At 48.3% G+C, this 18,569-nt stretch overlaps 1 protein-coding gene across 1 annotated transcript in view; it reads right to left on the bottom strand.

The window, feature by feature from the left end:
- COL4A6 (collagen type IV alpha 6 chain) overlaps positions 1 to 18,569 on the bottom strand; it is a 96,319-nt gene that overhangs the window by 331 nt on the left and 77,419 nt on the right. The window contains exons 29-42 of the mRNA XM_041000082.1: positions 18,191 to 18,372; positions 15,659 to 15,722; positions 14,733 to 14,807; positions 14,187 to 14,294; positions 13,987 to 14,094; positions 13,275 to 13,346; positions 12,824 to 12,949; positions 8,226 to 8,342; positions 7,954 to 8,115; positions 7,681 to 7,779; positions 6,268 to 6,414; positions 5,209 to 5,325; positions 3,627 to 3,818; positions 2,599 to 2,885 (exon numbers count right to left, since the gene is read on the bottom strand). Coding sequence (XP_040856016.1) covers positions 2,599 to 2,885; positions 3,627 to 3,818; positions 5,209 to 5,325; positions 6,268 to 6,414; positions 7,681 to 7,779; positions 7,954 to 8,115; positions 8,226 to 8,342; positions 12,824 to 12,949; positions 13,275 to 13,346; positions 13,987 to 14,094; positions 14,187 to 14,294; positions 14,733 to 14,807; positions 15,659 to 15,722; positions 18,191 to 18,372 — 1,856 coding nt within the window. The remainder of the gene's footprint in view (positions 1 to 2,598; positions 2,886 to 3,626; positions 3,819 to 5,208; positions 5,326 to 6,267; positions 6,415 to 7,680; positions 7,780 to 7,953; positions 8,116 to 8,225; positions 8,343 to 12,823; positions 12,950 to 13,274; positions 13,347 to 13,986; positions 14,095 to 14,186; positions 14,295 to 14,732; positions 14,808 to 15,658; positions 15,723 to 18,190; positions 18,373 to 18,569) is intronic.

The following is an 18,569-nucleotide window of genomic DNA, read 5'->3' as shown; positions in this document are numbered from 1 at the left end:
ACAGACAAGGTGGTTGCATGAGATGCTGTGTGGGAGGGTCAGGATGCCTGCTCCTAAGCATTGGTCCTGTGTTGGGGATCCCCAGCTTCCAGCCAGCAGGACAAAAGCTCTGTGGAGCAGGTAGGGCTTGCCCATCCTCTTTTCAGGGAATGCCCTCCACCCCCTCAAGCTCCCTGTTGCCCCTTGAATGCATGACATGTAGCTAAGGATTACATCTCAACCAGTGTTTTCCCAGATTACTGCTGACTCCTTGAGTTACAAATATCTTAGCTTGCTCCACCTACAAGTGCATCTGAAAAGGGTTGAATTAAGGACAATGCAATAGGCTTTTGGAACATTCTCCAAGCCCTTCTTCTACTGTACTCTAAGGTGGCTAAGTGCACAGTATTTCACAAACTGGTTGAGCCAAGCCCTTTGGAGTTGGCATTGTGGCTTGGAGATTGGGCATCACCAGCATCCCAGATGGGCATTGGTTCAAGTCCTGGCTTTTCCACTTCCTATCCAGCTCCTTGCTAATGTGCCATGGGAAGCAACACAAGATGGCCCAGGTGTCTGAGATGCTGTCTCTACGCAGGAGACCCTAATGAAACTTATGGCTTTGAGCTGGCCCAGTGCTGGCTGTTGCAGCCATCTGAGGAGTGAACAGTGGACAAAAGGTCTAACTCTGAATAAATAAATATTTTTAAAAATAATAAAATAAACCATTCCTCTTATCCAGCATAGCCAGCCACAGCCCTTACTCTGAAGTTACCCTTATGAAAATGACTTAAACTTTTTGTGTCACATCCTTTAGAAAGACATACAAGAGTACATAAAAAATGCTCATGGGCGGGGTGGGGGAGGAATTATTAAAAGATAAGTTTATTTTCGTGCAAATTTGGAAATCCATACAGCTTTTCCTCAATATGCATTTTCCACCAACTCTGAAGATACCTTGAATGCATATGCATTTCAAACGCTTTTGCACCTGAACAAATTCATCTATTTCTTTCCTTTTCCCACTGTCCTTTCGAAGTCCCCTGGTACAGTGTGTGTTACTGTAAAAATGGGTCTGGTTGTATTTGGCCCTGAGGTCATGTGGAGACTGCTCCCTTAGCACTCACTCTGCCCCTCATGAGGAGTCACTGTCTAGAGTCACTATATGCCAGACAGTGGTCCTGTCTCCTCATTCCCCACTCCTCTCCTGTTTGCTTAGCTGGGGTATCTTGTTGACCATAGGAGTTGGGGACGAAGCCCAATATGCACCTGGATTAGCAAACAGACTGGGGTCAGATGCTCAACTTGGGCCCTGAGGGATCCCCTACTGTGTGGAAATTTGGGAGAAGAAGAGTAGGCAAGTGAATTCTCACATGACCTTTCCCAGTTTTTGTCATTGGGGTCCTCATGCAGAAAGCTCTATATCAGCACACTGCCTTTCCGTGCTTCACTAAAGCAGCAGCAGCCACTGTGTATTTTGACTCCAACTTGCCTTGGCATTTTCCTTAAGAGTGATGATGTGGAAGGCCCATGCCCCGGCATGCAGCGTGTGTGTGATTCCTGGGCCTCCTGTGAATTGTTTTCTCTCCTTGGATCTTGTTTTTTAGGTGTGCCTTGCTATTTCAAGAGGCTTCTCTAGGGAGTCCAAATGCTTGCCCTTATACATTTGCCGGCAAAGATAGTCTCATGTGTTTGAAGTCTCCATGTAAAGTGAGAGTAAAGAGATTCTGAATAAGGGTGAAGAGCTCACCAATGAGCAAGCACCTGAGATACAGTACTGGCCCGGTGGTTGCACTCATGGATTTCTCCTTTCTGATCTGGCTAGTGGACACAACAGTATAACAAGGGAGGTGAACCTTATACTTTGGGACAAACTGTCCAGCGTGCCAAGACAGTAGAACAAGGCAGCACCTTACCCCAGGTAGGTCCGCCTGTGATCTGTGGGAGGCTGTGCCTACATTGATTCTTGCCAGACTCGCTCTCACCAGCTTGCCCCTGGCAAATCAGTGAAGGTGATCTGGTTTTCCCTGGGAGGGGGTCTGGGCCCTCCACCCGATCTATGGTTGGCTGAAGCATCCCCAGGTGAACACAGAGTGTCATAGGGTAGACTTCAGTGCTTCCTTGGCCTTACAGGATTCACGGAATGGATGGCCACTGCCTTGCCACCAAAACAGAGAGGTAGTGACCTTAGTGACCCATAAATCTGGCGTGCCTTTATCTGTGCCTTGCAGAGGAAGATGGAAGTGGCCACAAGGAATGAGGAGCAGGGATAGAAGACAAGAGAGAAAGGCCATGCCTTGCCTTAGCAGCAAGAGTGGTTCTGGTCCTGCACATGCATGCATGGGAATAGCTTTCTCTCCACCATGCCACCAGAGTTTCCTCCTTCCTTTGAGTGTACTACAGGTACAGTAGGCACAGAGGGAGGAGAACCACCGCCTGGGGTTCACTGAGTACAAACTGCTGCCCAACTCTCACCCTCCTGACTACCTGTCATGTTAGCTGGCTGGCCTCCCTGAGCTTCAGCTATGTCAGACCAAGTGATGGTTGTGAATCAGAGGCAAGGGCCAGCCCAGAACTTCCTGCCATCTGGTGGTCCCTGTGGGAGTCACTGCAGGGTCTTACCATGAGAAAGGAATAGCCAATCCAGAGGCTGCGCCAGCCCAGGGGGCACTGCGGGATGGTGGTATCCTGGCTGTGCACTGCGATGGCTTGTGAAGGTGCCTCACACACCGAGCAGCGGCTGATGTACTGTGGGATCTGGGACTGGCCAACTGGCATCATGGGGATGGGAGCGGTGGTGGAGAGCCAGTAGGATTTATCGTTGCGCCTGGCATAGTGGCATACTTCATTGATGTTGCAGTAAATAAAGGGCATGGTGCTGAAGCGGGGCAGGCAGGAGCCAGCAAAGCCTGGAAGAAAGGTAGTGGGCAGGGCCTGGTGAGGTCTGGGTGAAAGGCAGGGCCACGGGGATTGGCCTAGCCTCTGGAACACACACTGCCCTCCCTGGCTCTTCTGTGGTGTGGAACACACAGTGAAGTCTGCTCAGCACATCTCATGAAGAAACTTTCACAAAGTCCATGGAAAATGTGTCTTGGGGGGTGGGAATGAGTGGATTAAAAATGGTGCCAACAGAAACCTTGAATGCCATTTTCCATGAACATTGTGAAGGCCTCCTGTATGACATATGAACTACATACTTCTGAAAACCGAATCAGCACTCCCTGTGAATCTGCACTGGAAAAGCAGCAGTTCCAAGGCTGAGGGGGTGTTGAGGAGCTTAGTGCACCTGCAGAGAGGGAATGTCCTGCCCACTGCTGATTGTTGACATTTACTGGAGGCTTCGAGGCCAGATGTTACTCTCGAAGCATTTTTCCATCTTGTGGCTCATGTAACTCCTTACACCACCCTGTGTCACTGTCACCAGTTTGCCTTTTTCCATGGAGGAGGAAGTGGAAGCTTGGAGAGGTTGGATAACTTGCCCAAGGGGCACCACTAGCAAGGGGCAGAGTCAGGATTTGAAGGCAGACCTGCTTAACTCCATAACAGCCCCCCCCCCCCCAAGAGCTTGGGCAAGACAGTGCAGGTTGCTGTGGATCCTTGATGGAGATGGGAGGCGGGGGAGAAGAGGCTGGCTGCCAGTGGATACCTACCCAGATCCTGGTTGTGGGCTTTCTCCTGCCCCTCCACGAACAGCAAGCTGTAACCCACCCACAGCTGGCTCATCCCGACAGGGCATGGGGGCACTTGCTCTGACTGGCTGTGTTTCACCAACGTGTAGCCCACTCTCACACTCTGGCCTGGCACTCCAGGTCTCCCGAGGGGGCCTTGCTTCCCTGGAGCTCCTGAGGGTGAGAGAAGGTAAGAGGTGAGCTCAGTGCTGCCCTCAGCTGCTTGCACTGGGCCATGCAGCATGCAAGGCCTGGTCTATACATGCCCTACGTCCCTGGATCCTACCCCGACACACCGCAGTTGTCATCCAGTCTATAGGGAAACACACCGAGGCACAAAGCTTCCACTGGCAGAGCTGCTGGTGGAGCCAGAATTCCAACTCCAGTGTTTCTGTTCACAGAGTCTCCATCTATCCAAATCTGCTGTCCCATTGCCCCATTGCCCCACTGCCCTCCCCCAGCCACCTGGCTGGCCTTGTGTTTTGAGTAGGACAGAGGGCTCCAGAGTGATGCTTCTCTGAGCCAGTCCTGTGGGCCCTCACGGGAATATATAAGCAGCTGCGCAAAGGCCTAAAGTCCATTGCATGTTAAGTTCCTATTTGTGTGTTTTGTACTCCAGCTGTGTAACACCATCCCTGTTTTTTTTGAAGAGTTCATTGACTAAAGCGCTTGTGGAAGATGAGTGCTGCTAAATAGTTCTCAGATGACTGCCTCTGCCAGTATGTAGATCATTTAAAATATTTATAACATGGAAGGTTGAGTGAATAAAACTTTTAATTCAGAAGAACAAAACAAACTAAAAGTAAAATTAGAGGATGGACATTCGACATAGTGCTTAAGGTTCTGTTTGTGACGATTGTGTCCCCGTATTGGAGTGTGTGGGTTTGAGTCCCGGTTCCTCTCCTGATTTCAGCTTCCTGCTCACATACACCCCAGGAGGCAATAAGCAGTGGGTCCCTGCCTGGGTTTCTGGCTGGTGGCTTAGGTGTCACCCCAACACCTGGTTGCATGGGCATCTGCAAGTTGCCAACTAGTGGGATGGTAGATCTGTCTCTCAATGGCTCTGTGCTATTCAAAATACAATTCTAAACAGGTTTTTTTTTTTTTTTCAAAAGCAGAATTAGCATTATCAGGGCGTTCTGTTCTTGCTTGCATGGGGCACACATGGCTAACTGCATGATTTCCCCACCCTCAGCACAAGTGATTCACCTTCTCTCGCATATGCTGCAGTAGAGTGGCAGCGATAGGGGACCCTTGTGCCTTATCTTAACTATTATTATCCCTCAAACTCCACATCCATCCATGTCAGCATCACCTGGTGGAAGGAGGAGGTGCCGGGCGGGAACAGACAAGGGCTCTTCTCTGTCCTCAGAGGAGGGCCTTCTGGAACATGGCAGGGCGGTCCTTTCTGAGGCTCAGCATGCAGTGAGGGAGGGAGTGAACAAGAGTCCAGCTCGTGGGCCTCACAGTGCTTTGCCAAGTCTCAGATTTGAGTTTCTACCATATTCCTGAGCCTCAAACCCTCACTGAAGCCCACTGCCTCCGAGGTGTTTCTTCACCAGACCTTCAAATCCTGCGGGGCCTTGCAGTCCAGGGAGGCCAGGATCGCCGAGAGCCCCAGGTGGGCCGGGGATCCCACTGGAGCCGTCCTTGCCAGGGATGCCGGGCAAACCTTTAGAGCCTGCAGAAGACAAAGCCCATGGTAATGGTAGTATGAGGTACTGAGTCTCCCCTCCCTCCCCCATTCCCCTCCCCGGCCCCCAGTAGGGGAGGAGTGGGGAAGAAGTGCATTGTTATGTCCAAACTTCGCCACGAGAGGGTGCCCTGGCTATGGGCTTGCAGCAGGGTCCAAGGTAGCCTGGGCTAGTTCATAAATCACAGTTGCTTCTCTACCCCGTGCCAGCACTCTCCACTGAGCGCTTCTGAGTTCCTGCATGCCTACTGCCACCTCCCTTCCTCTAGTCCTCCCAGCCATGCCAGGGGTTGTGCAGGGCAAGGACTAGTGTCCCATATCAAACATGAAGATGGGGGCTGGCCTTGAGCTACAGCAGGTTAAGTCTTCCCCTGTGACAACACAGATTCAAGTCCCAGCTGCTCCACTTCCCATCCAGGCTCCCTGCTCATGTGCCTGGGAAAATGTCAAAGCATGTCCCAAGTGCTTGGGCCCTGAAGTTTTGAGTTCCTGATTTTGGCCTGGCCTAGCCTTAGCCATTACAGCCATTTGAGGAGTGAACCAGCAGCTAGAAAGCTCATTTTCTCTCTCTCTCAAATACATAAAGCCTTAAAAAAAAAAAAAGTCAAGATTACTGTCCCCCAGCCCTGAGCTTGCTTCATGGCCTTGTTGTTCGCAGTATCCACCCCCACACCTCCTCGGTCTCAGTGACACTTCACAGAACTGGACAAGCTGTCTGCAGCTGGGGCCATGCTGTGCTCACACAGGCAGCTGCGGCCCTGTGCTCTGAGCCCTTCCCCTCCCCGGCAAGAAACTTGGGAACTTCCTGAAGGAGCAGAGGAAATGCTAGAGCACACCACTCCCCCTGCCTCCCTGCACTTTCGAGCCAGGGCTCCAAGCTACGCGTAGCCAAGGCCTTTTCAAACCCCCTCTCCCTGAGCACCTGCTCACCTTGCAGGCCCACAGGGCCTTGGGTTCCAGGGTCACCGCTGAGGCCGGGGATGCCATCAATGCCTGGGAGCCCTAAGGGTCCCGGAGGAGCCTGGATGGCTTCTGCAATGGGCGTCTGTCCAGGAGCACCTTGCGCGCCAGGGAAGCCTGCACGCGGATGGGAGAAGTGGCCATGTTGAGTGGACACAGAGGAGAAGGCAGCACATGGGGAAGCTGAAAGTGTTCTTTTTGGACTGGCTGCCACCAGCTTTCTCATCTCTCTGTTTCCCCCACAGGCCTCACTGGATACTTGATCATGCTGACACCTCTTCCTACCCTTGACATTTTGCCCATCCAGTACCCCTCCTCCCTTCACTGCAGTGGCTTGTGAACTCCTTGAGGGTAGGGACTGCATCATTTCTCTGGTGTCCTTGGTGCCCAGCATAGATGATGGGCAAGTAGATAATTCTGTCAGTAGGGTAACTGGCTGTGCAAGATGTAAGAAGTGCTGTGAGGAAATAAATTAGTGTAGTGTGTTTGGTAGGGAGGAGGTGATGGGTGCAGGAATCTGCTTTAATGAAAGAACTGTGGCCCTTCATATACCAGTGACATTTAAGCTGAGACCATTAAAACTTTAGAAGGAGCTAGCTATTTCGAGAATAGAGGATAAGAGCATACCAGGAATTAGCATGTGCAAAGGTACTGTGGCAGGGTGAAATATGTTTTGGGTAACTGAAAGAAACTAGTATGGCAGTCAGGGGAGAAAGGTTGCCAGTAAAGATGAAGAGAGAATTGTCTCTCAGGGGTTTGTGGCCAGTTATTCCTATGACTCTGAGAAGCGACTGTATGATTTGTTTTTGCAGATAATATCTCTGGCTAATGGGTGGAACAATGATGGTGGGCGTGAGGAGAAGGAGAAATGGTGGTGGTTTGGTACAGGAGGTAGCCATGAGGCAGGGTAGAGGGTGAACAGATGCAAGGCACATTTTGGAGGCTATGTAAGGGCTTGTTACAGGGCTTGTTACAGGGCTTGGAGCAGTAAAGGATAGAGAAGGGTCTTCATTTCTGGCTTGAGCATAGCACTTTGGCTGGGAGGCGTGGCACTCTGGGGGCAAACTCAGTGTTCAGGCAAGCAGAAATAATGCGGAGCATGGAGGGCAGTGGCAGGATCCATGATGTTATAGCAGCTTCGGCCTTTGCTCGTGGGAACTGAGGGAGACACCGTGTCCTCCCAGTGGAGGCATGATGACTTTGGCAGTGGACTTGAGCCAGCTGCTACCAGTGGGCTGCCTGGTGGGCTTTCCTGGCATCCTGAGCAGTGAGCTTGTAGTCACTTGCCACCTGCTTTCCCCGCCCCCCCACCTCTACACACACATACAGTGAGGTCTTACCTGCTGCAGCTCAGGAGAAGCCCAGCAGATGCTGTCGACTTACCTCTTGGCCCTGCCTTCCCCTTCATGCCAGGAAATCCTGGATCTCCAGGTGGCCCAACCTTGCCTGGAATTCCCATGAAGCCAGGCTCACCTCTCATGCCTGGCAAGGTCCAAAGGAGAAACGGTCAGGGCCTTTGGTGTGGTGGTGGTGGCCAAGATGAAAAGCAGTTGGGTGTAATGCACAAAGGAGGAACGCTATAGGCCAACCTCTCTTTACAGGGTTGGCTTGGAGCAGGAAGTGCAAAAGGCCTTGCAGCCAGCCCAGCAGCCATACCTTTCAGTCCTAGCTCTCCAGGGAGGCCAGAGAACCCTGGAATGCCTTGATCTCCCTTGGGCCCTTGAGGCCCAGGGATTCCAGGGAAACCAGGATTTCCAGAGTCACCTTGGTCCGACGATGGCCCAGGAGGTCCAGGAGGTCCCTGGGGGCCTGGGCGGCCTAGGGATAAAGATAAGAACAGGGAAGGCAGAGGTGCAGGTGAGTAGCAAGTGGTTGCTGTTGAAGGCCTAGGGACTGCTGGGAAACCAAAGCCCATTGCTCTGCTTTACCTCGTTCTCCATCTAGACCTGGTCGCCCGGGGTCACCAGGCAGTCCCACTATGAGTGAGGGTAAGGAGATGCCTGGGGCACCTGGAGCACCAGCAGGGCCTTGGATACCCGGAAAACCTGCAAAGAATACATAAAAGGGGGCTGGGTGGTCTCTGGGTGCTGAGGAAGTGGGCCAGGCAGTCTCGGAGAAGATGGAAGAGCCCAAGCCAAAAATGGAAGCAGTTAGGTGAGGAAGTAGACCCAGGAGTGCCAACAGAGTGCACCTCTCCCCCATTATTCTATGATCCCAGCAAGCAGGCAAACATGGCTGACCAGGATTTCCAGCTGCCCCCTTTCCAGCTGCACCTGCATCCATAGATAGAGTTGTGGACTATCCTGGCTACCCTGTCTCACTGGTAATGGAGACACTTCATGTTGCTCACGCCCCTGCCCCTCCCTTCTGCCCCCTGCCCCTGCAACACACATCAGAAAGTAAAGAAGGTGTGCCTGAGACCTGGGAGCTACGCCTCCCCAGTGCCTTTGAACCCAGGCACTTTGTCAAGCAGCAGTTCACAGGTTAGCCAGTCAGGGCTGAGGCTACACAGAGCTTAGAATCAGAGGCAGGCCACGGGCCCCGGTGAGCTCAAATGGCCACCAGCTTGACACAAAAGGAGGCAGCAAAACTGCTGTGCCTGCTGCTCTTCAGCCTTCTGCACTGTCACCTGCGGAATTTAGGTGGACTGGGGAACAACCTGCAAGGGGAATTTCATGACCTTGACTCCATGATTGCTTAATTGCCTATAGAATACACATCTCTGTGTGAACTCCCCTCCTCCCCTTTTGGCGAAGCTGAATAGTCATTTATTAGATAATATACAGAACCCTTGTTGACTCCATTTTTTATTGTTTGTTTTTTAAAAAATCATATTTACTTGAGTTACAGAGACAGAGAGGGAGAAACAAAGAGAGAGAGAGAGAGAGAGAGAGAAATCTTCCATTCACTGATTCACTCCCCAGATGGCAGAGCATGGCTGGAGCTGGCCCAGTCCGAAGCCAAGAGCCAAGAGCTTCTTCCCCAAGCACTTGGACCATCCTCTGCTGATTCCCTCAGCTTAAATCAGTGAGCTGGATTGGAAACGGAGCAGCTGGGACATGAACCAGCACCTGTATGAAATGTTGGTCATCACAGGCAGTGGCTTAACCATTGTGCCACAGCATGAGTCCCTGTTGGCATAAGATATTAGTACTCAACAGGTTTTCTGTTTGTAGGACAATTTCTATTATATTATGTTCAAAACCAAAATGTACATTGGATGACATAAGATTTATTTAGTGCCCATTTATCAAATACATAGATGATAATCTTAAATATATCAAAAGGTGGCTTCTGCAGATGTTCAAGTTCATATTAAACATGTAACATGGAATGAATGTATTTATTTCTTTAGCATCTTGAAAATACTGAAGTGAGATGAAATCAAATCCAGCAGGTTGATAAGCTCTTCTGGTGGTTGAGAGTGTAATGTGTAATAAGAAAATCCAAATATATTAATGGCATGTTTCCCCTCCTACATTCATCTAAAAAGATAGTAAATCCATGAAAATGTGTAAAGGAGTGGGAAGCTTGGCTACTGCAGGTGTTTCCAATAGTTTGTTAATGCATGGATTCCTGAGAAAATGTAAGGCAGGAAAAAACAGATGTTGAGAAAAATTCTCACACTTCTTTTAGTTCTGCTGAAGAGAAAATAAAGCAAATATGACCCAAAGCTCTCACTGCATCGGAGCTGTGTGGTCTACCCTAGGCACAGTAGGTCAGTTGTGTCTTGATGGACCTTGGGAGAATTTTTCTTGTTCATAAGGACAAATATCTGAAAAGAAAGACAATTTGGACTATTTTTCCCTGAAAATACAGTTTGTTTTTTTTTTTTTTTTGCAAATATATATATATATATGTAGAGAGAGAGAGAGAGAGACATATCTACATATCTATAAATATAACCTGAAATTATGGAAAAATAATAAAGAAGGCACAACAAAGCCACATTTATAGAGTTAGTGTGGAAAGCACATGGATGCTCAATGTTTCCAAGGCCCTTTTATGAGTTGTCTTCTTCTTTTGCCTTTCTGGATTTTATATCCCCCTAATGTATTATCAAATTGGAAGTAAAGGTCCTACCGACTTCAGGTAGACCTGAACGCTCATGGACTTCTTTGATTAAGAATAAAACACCCTGGGCAGGTGTTTGGAGGCAGGTTCTGGATGCCTGCCTCACACACCGGAGCACCTGGGTTTGAGTACTGGCTCCACTACTGAGTCTCCTAATATACACCTTGCAAGGCAGCAGATGATGTCCCAAGTGGTTAGGTCCCTGCCACTCATATGAGAGACCCAACGTGAATGCCTGGATCCTGGTTTCAGCTGGGCATAGCCTTGGCTGTTGTTGGTATTTGGGGGAGTAAAGCAGTTTATGGAAAATCTCTCTTTTGTTGTATGTCAGCCTCTTAAAGAAATACATTTTTAAAATCTGTAAAAGAATCAAAAGTTTCAAAAGAGAAGGTGAAAATGCAAAATGGCCTATATTTTTAACTCAGTCCAGTGTGAAAACCTTAAAAAAAAGCAACTAAATACATATGGGGGCAGCATTTTGTACAGTCGTTAAGATGCCACTTGGGATGTCTACATCTTGTATCAGGGTGCCTTGTTCAGGTCCCAGTCCTGCTTCTGACCCAGCTTCCTAGTACTGTGCTTCCTGGGAGGTGGCAAGTGATGCCTCAAGTCCTTGGGTCCCTGCTATCCATGTGGGAGACCTGGACTGAGTTTCCAGCTCCTGGATTTGGCCTGTGTCAGCTTTGATGGAGGCACTGGGGACTCAAATAGTGTATGGAAGGGTTCTCTCTTTCTCCCCGTGTGAGTGTGTATGTATATGTGTGGGTTTCTATCAGCCTTTGAAATAAATGCAATAATTATGAATTTAAAAACTTTACATATACAAAGACAGCCCCTAAATATTTAGTGCACATATATAATTGAAAATCATTTTGGTAAGGATATTGTAAGGGCAAGGCTTCAACTGTGGAGTTTTCTTAAGGGTAAATGCTCAATTTACACTGACTTCCATTATGAAATCAAATATAGATTATTATGGGGCAGGTATGGTATTTTCTGTATTGCTTTAAAACAATTTTCAAACAAATATTAAGAGGATATGGCAGAATTTTTATAAATAATTTGTAAAGATAATTCAGGAAAAAAGGAAGATGGGCTTCCCTCTGGATTGCCTTATATACCCCTACATTCTATTGCTTTCCTTCCCTCTCATATGCAACTATTCCTGAATTTTGTATTCACAATAGCCCAGAAGATGTTATATGAACAAATTGAAGAAAGAGGCTCCAGGCCTCCAGTCACAAAGTCGTGTCAGAGAAGGGGAAATGCTGATCATGCACTGGCCATCGGTACATATCATATATGTGTATTGGAATGTCACAATGTAGCACAAATGTACAATTAGTGTTCCTACAAATTTCTAAAAGCGAGTAAAAGGCAAAACCCTCAAGCCCTGCATTTTTGTGTTGAGCATTTATCAATGCAATCAAACCAAATGTATTCCTCTGTGATTTTTTTTTGGGTGGGGGGAGGTAGGGCGGGGGTGGGTTCAACATTATGTTCTTGAAATGTATCCATCTTGGCATGTGCTGTTTACTACATTTGTACTTGTGATGTTATTTTCTGAGACAGCCGATGGAAATGAATAATGTAAATAAGCAGGCATTCAGAATCCACATCTGAAAACGGAAGAGCAAATGTTCCTGTTCTCTGTGGTTTCCTGCTTCCCTGTACCCGCTTCGACCCTGCTTGGAGCCCTTCTTCTGGTTTTCAGGAAAAGGCACGTTGGTGCTGGCCAAGGGAAAGAGTAATCCCAGAAAGAGTAGGTACATCTATTTACAACATTGCAGGACCTGAATGAATGAATGAGTGAGTGAATGAAGGTCCTGGGAAACACATGTACATTGGGCAAATATGTATACAAGGTACTATGAGGCCTTGGATCCTGGAGCCATGAGGTCTCAATCATTTTGCCAACACGTTCACCCCAGGGAACACATGATAATGTAATCTCTGGCATTTCTTGGGCACCTAGGTTTGTACCAGGCCCTCAGCTAAGTGCCTTTCTGCACATGATTTCATTCCTCGTTGATTTCTCAGCAAAACCCAGGAGGTGTGTTCTGTTATTCGGTGCATTTTACAGAACAGGAAAACTAAGGGTTCATTTGGAATTGAAGGGCACGCAGCTAGTGAGAGGTTGAGCTGAAGCCTGAAGGATCTGTCCCTTTCCCCTCCTGACCTGGACTGTGGCCAAGAATGAGAGAGGTCCAGAAGGTTAATATGGAAGAGGAGGAGAAGATGTGTGAGTTAGAGGGGATTTGGTGATTTGATCTGTGACTCCCCATCACTGCAAAGCTCTATATGGCCTAGCCCCTATTTTTCAGCAGTAAGTTTCACAAAATGCAGAGATTCCCAACCATGTCAAGAAAGACAGGGCGCTAATGTGCTCCGAGCCTGGTTCACCCAGCGAGACCTCCTTCAGCTTCCACAGGCCTCACATGGCATAACTTACCTTGGCCACCCTTTTGCCCTCTTGTTCCTGGCTTTCCTGGGGCTCCAATGTCAATCCCTGGGGTGCCCTTTTCCCCTTTGGCACCGGGTAAGCCAGCAGGTCCAGGTACTCCAGTGATGCTGGGTCCTAGGAAGATATGCAGAAGGAGGGAAAGAACTCAGTGGCAGTGAGGCCCTTGTGACTGGCTCACTTGTACAGGGTACTGAAAGGCCTGGTCAACAAGCTCCAGGGACAGAATACTATAGTAACAGGAAGGAATGCCCACTAAGGCAGAAAAGCAAACCCAATTCTCCTTTCTTGTCATGTCAAGCAATCTTAAATTGAAGGCTGATAAGGCGCCCTATGAGTTCAAGGATGTGGGATACACCACAATTGAGAACTCATAGCCAATCTCTGCTAGGATTCTGGAAGGGCTGGTCCCCTTCTCTTGGTCTTTGAGAGTCTTCCTCACCTGGAGTTCCATGGGTACCCTTGGTGCCTGGAAGTCCATTCAGTCCATGTAAACCAGGAAGTCCAGGAGAACCTGGGGAGGGTGCGGAAAGAACATCAGAAAAGGCAATTCTGAATGGTGAAGGCTTGTGCAACTAGTGGCTGCTGCCCCAAAAAGCATTCCTATGTTCTCATTTCAAACTCCTGGTCTTTCTGGACACATTACTTAATGTACTACAAGAGATTAGATCACCCGTGATCCACACCATGCATCTTAAGTTTTCATGACTCTCATCAGACAAATATAGCTTTAAAAGTGGGATGATAGCCAATTAGGTATATTCAATAAGAACTCAGAGTAGCTATATTGAGAACTTGAGCTGCCAACTCCCAGAGACTCAATCCAGAAACGTGTCACCCAGTCTCTAAGTGAGGGAAAGGCAACATATGCCATAGCGACAACCTTCCCTGGTGACACATTTTTCCATAGATCCTATATTCTTTTTTCATTCATATTTTCTGGAGTTTCTTTCTCTTTCTCTGCATCATTTTTTGTGGTTTTTGTTTTGTTTTGTTTTGTTTTTGTAATTCCTCATGTGGCTCAGTTAATGACTCACCATGGAGATGGTTTAACCCAGTTAGTGTTTTCTAAGATGGAAGATGGATTAGTCACTGTCTTTTCCTGATGGAAGGAGACGTCCCCCTCATTACCACCTGCTACTAAACACACATACCTTTAGGTCCTATGATGCCGGAGGATCCCAGGGGCCCAGCTACCCCTGGGAGACCTGAGAAACCTCGAAGTCCTGGATCTCCTCTCAGACCTGTTATTCCTGGAAGCCCTAAATGTGAAATCAAGGCACAATTTCAGATTGGAGCATGGCTTCAAGCTAACATTCATTCTTTGGGGATGAGATGTCTGGTGGCATGATACCTGGGGGACCAGGAAGGCCAATGTCTCCTACAACACCAGTTTCTCCATTTTCACCTTGGTTTCCTGTCAAACCCATGTCACCAGCTGGTCCATTTTCTCCTTTTTGTCCTACAAGAAGAACGGGTCAGTGATCAGACCTCATTTCTGACAGTAGTGAAACCCTTAGCTTCTGAGGGAGCTACATCTAGTGAGGGAACTTTGTGGAAGGACGGTAGCAGCTGGCTTCATGTTTGAAGGGGCTGCTCAATGGAGAAGATAGTAAACTTGTTCTTAATGTCTTTCAGAAGTAGGAGTAATGAATCAAAGTGTTCCAGAAGCACAGTTTAGATCAGCTAAAAAGTAAGGATGCCATTATTTCAAAAAGTTTTGCCAGTCTGAGTTTTGAAGAATAGGCTAGTTGATTGGGGAAAACTGTGGATAGGCATGATTCTGCACTGGATAAAAGCTGCATAATTGATGGGTAGACCCCCCCGCCCCCACACACATCAATATTCCTTCCAATCCTCATTGTGCAAGGCATATGAGACAGGAATAGAGCAACCTTACCTTTAACACCAGACTCTCCAGCTTTCCCCTTGGGTCCTGGATTACCAGAAACTTTAAAAGTCTGGCCTTGATCACCTGTGGATATCAAGATATTGTTCAGATGGTCAGAAAAAGGCAGAGGTCATTCTGTACTAAATAATATTTGAACACAGAATCTTTGCAGAGTCTGTATAGCCAGAGGAGCTCCTTGGCAATAAGAAGGAAAGGTGCCCAGTCACAATCCACAAACTAGGATTCTACAAGGCTTTTGGCATGAGATGCTGCTGCATATGGCCGACTTCCGTAGGCAAACATAGCACCAGGTTTGGTATGGGCGGAGAAGATGGTAGATGGAGCCAGAAACCTTTAGCAGAATGGAACAGTAATTTTGGTAAGGTCAGGAAATTTTTCTGTCTAGTGGGCTGGGTTCACCAGAGAAGAGTCTGTCTGGAGTCAAGATCCTCCTTTGCCACTGGGTCTGGAAGGCAGATAGGTTAAACCATAAAGCTGAAGGGACAGCCTTGTCCTTGGCTCCATGAAAGCCCCAGAGTGGGATCTTGGTAGACACCCCTGTGTGTTGCATTGCCTTTGAGGAATAAACACTATAAATGGGATTTGGCCAAAGAGGGAATGTAAATCCATTTATTTTCCTCTCTATACAGGCTGTCCCCCAGGAGAGTACTTGCTTCGGAGAGAGAGAGAGAGAGAGAGAGGAGAGGAGGAGAGTGAGAGAGAAGAGTGGAGAGAGAGGAAAGAAGAGAGAGGGAGAGAGAAACAGAGAGGGAGAGAAGAGAGGGGAGAGAGAGAGGAAAGAAGAGAGGGGAGAGAAAGAGGAAAGAAGAGAGAGGGGGGAGAGAGAGGAGAGATGAGAGAGGGGAGAAAGAGGAGAGGAGAGGAGAGGAGAGGAGAGGAGAGGAGAGGAGAGGAGAGGAGAGGAGATTCCTCACCTTTTGATCCTAGGGGGCCAGGTGCTCCTGTGAGGCCAGGGATCCCATTAAGACCCTGCGGACCCTTCAAAGCAATATGTGGATTATCATTTCTGCTCAGGACTCAGGGCCACCCACCTTGTTGTTCCTTCCTCCCCCACCAGCTGCTACCCAAGAGCTGTCTACCAGGCCTGCTGTGGCAGGCATGCAGTATGAGGCAAAGCATGCAAATGGGAAGGTGACAAGCAAAGGAGTGGAACCCGACTTAGGAATCACGGGGGAGAATTTGACCTGCATGCTAATTCTCATCTCATCATTCATATTCCTCACTGCCTGTCAAAGTTGGAATCCTGGCAGGGTGGCTGTTCGGTGCAGCAGTTAAGATGCTGCTTGAGATGCTCACATCCCATATTGTATTGCCTGGTTCAAGTCCCAGCTCCTCTGGTTCCAGTCCAGGATCCTGGGAACACAATCCCTGGGAGGGAGAAGGTGATGACTGGAGGTTTTGGTTCCCTGCCACCCACATTGGAGACCTACATGGAGTTTCAGGCTCCTGGTATCATTCTGATTCAGCTCTGATTGTTACAGACATCTAAAGAGCAAATCAGCAGGTAAAAGATCTCTCTCATTTCTCTTTGCTTTTTAAGTAAAATGAAAATAAATAAGGTCTACAAAAATGAAGTCTTGAGAAATCAAGGTGTAGTGTTCTGAGTGTCTTAGAAAATAGAAAACAGCACAGTTAGTCTGAAACTTGATGTGTTCCGCAGACAGTCAGCTCCCCCCACCATCACCAAAACTCTCAGGGACACAGCTGAGAAATGTCACTTCACCAGGAAGTACCAGCAAGGAACATGAGGTGGTTTCACTACTAGGTAGCAAGCTGTATATGTACACATACTAGATTTTGAATTCTTATGAAGGTCATCGGGTTACAGGAAAAGCTGCCTTCCCTGGCTAATGTCCAACATACTATATGGATCTGGGAATCAGGCATGTTAACCGCCCTCATGTAGTTCTTTCCCTGATTCTGGTATGGTTTTGGCTCATTCTGGGACGTACCCGGTGTCCAGTAACGATCTATACTATTTTGTGTTTTGTGCTGGTCTGGGTCACTGTATACACAGGACTGCTGCCCCAACACAGTCCCTACATTCTGCTTGTTTGATTACCTGGCTTCTTCTATCTGGCATATGGCCACATCCACAACTAATGCTGGGTCTCTCTCTGCTCTTTCCAAGAACACTTTCCTTCTTGTTTCCACGTATGCTGGTGTAGGAGTAGTTAGTACCCCTCCGTGCTGTGTGGAATGACATATCTTGCAATCTTTTCAAAGGGGTGTGTGTGTGTGTGTGTGTGTGTCTGTCTGTCTGTCTGTCTTCTCCAGAATGGCTGCTGCTTTTGAAGGACAGGGAATTTGCCTGAAGGGATCAACTGTACTACCAATTACTTATGTAACTGCACCTGCCATGTGCCAGGTAAGACACAATGTGCTCTACATGATATTTCAGTTTGTCCTCACTACTGCCAAAAGGAGGTTTGAATACAATTATTCCTTAAAAAAAAAACAAAGATTTTATTTTTATTGGAAAGGCGAAATTACACAGAGAAGGAGAGACAGAAAGATCTTCTATCGGCTGGTTCACTGAAAGCTGAGTCAATCCGAAGTCAGGAGTCAGGAATTTCTTCTGGGTCTCCCACGTGGGTGCAGGGTTCCAAGGCTTTGGGCCGCCTCCCCTGTTTTCCCAGGCCACAGGCAGGGAGCTGGATGGGAAATGGAGCAGCTGGGACATGAACCAGTGCCCGTATGGGATCCTGGCGCTTGGAGGTGGAGGATTAGGCATCATTACAGCTACTGTGCTGCCCTCCTCTCGTTTTTTCCCCAATTCTCTCTTACAGATGGAAAATTTGAGGCTCAGGGAAGTTAAGTAATGTGCACAGGATCACAGAGCTAATATGCAGTGGGGCTGAGATTCAAACCGAAGTCCGTCTGCCTTGTTGTTATGTTTGCCCTACTCTGCTTTTTAAGAGCTCAGAGAAGCTAGGCTTGATTCTTTGCTAGTTGTTGCCCCTTACAGACCTTTTCATCAAAACATCAGCAGATGCTCTAGTGGAGTGCAGACAGCAAAGCATGTGAAGTACTTCTGGGTCTGAAGCCTTAGCATTCCCACTGAGGAAGTTCAACCCTCCCCTTCCCCCCCAACAGAACATTCGAGGACCAGACAAGTGAGCAGTGAGTTGTTTATGGAGTGCCAGTGTGGCAGGAGCTCAGGGACTCCTGGGGGAGATGCTGTCTGGGCTTGGATCTGAGGGACAAGCTGATGTTGGGATTGCAGAGTTTGGAGGAGGCTCTGCCATGTATAGTAGGAAATCTGGAGAGCATGGGGAGGGGCATGGTGCTGGAGGGCTGGAAAGATCTGGCAGATCTAAGGTGAGGACTTTATCTAATGATGTCCTTGGGATGGGGGCTGGGCCCAGAAAATGGTCAATAATGGCATGTCCTTCTGTTGTAGAGGCTCTCCCCTGGTGGTGAAGGTAAGAGCTGGTCACACTTACACCTTCTCCTGGCATTCCTGGGAAACCCATAATTCCCCGGGAACCTTTGAGACCAGGTAAACCTGGTAGTCCTGTGGGACCAGAAGGACCCGGGTTCCCGGTAAGCCCTTTGATGGTGCTGGGCAGACCACGAGTTCCAGGAAGGCCTGGCAGTCCAGGCAGTCCAATTTCTCCTTTGTCTCCTAGGAAAGAAACAGAAGGGTTTGGAAAAGGAAATTTGGGCAAGTCAACACCTGCTCACCAAGGTGCAGCTTCCTTGGATCCATAGGCCAAGTATAGTTTGGTGGGGCAGTTTGTGTAGGGGTGGTGGTAGGGTACAGGAGGTGTACCTTATGCAGCTGAAGAAAGGTTGAGCAACACTGAGAAAGATGCTCATTGT

Source organism: Ochotona curzoniae, unplaced genomic scaffold (assembly GCF_017591425.1).
Source record: "Ochotona curzoniae isolate NIBS_2020 unplaced genomic scaffold, NIBS_Ocur_1.0 scaffold_1852, whole genome shotgun sequence".
NCBI lineage: Eukaryota > Metazoa > Chordata > Mammalia > Lagomorpha > Ochotonidae > Ochotona > Ochotona curzoniae.
This window is presented reverse-complemented; position numbering and strand designations above follow the sequence as displayed.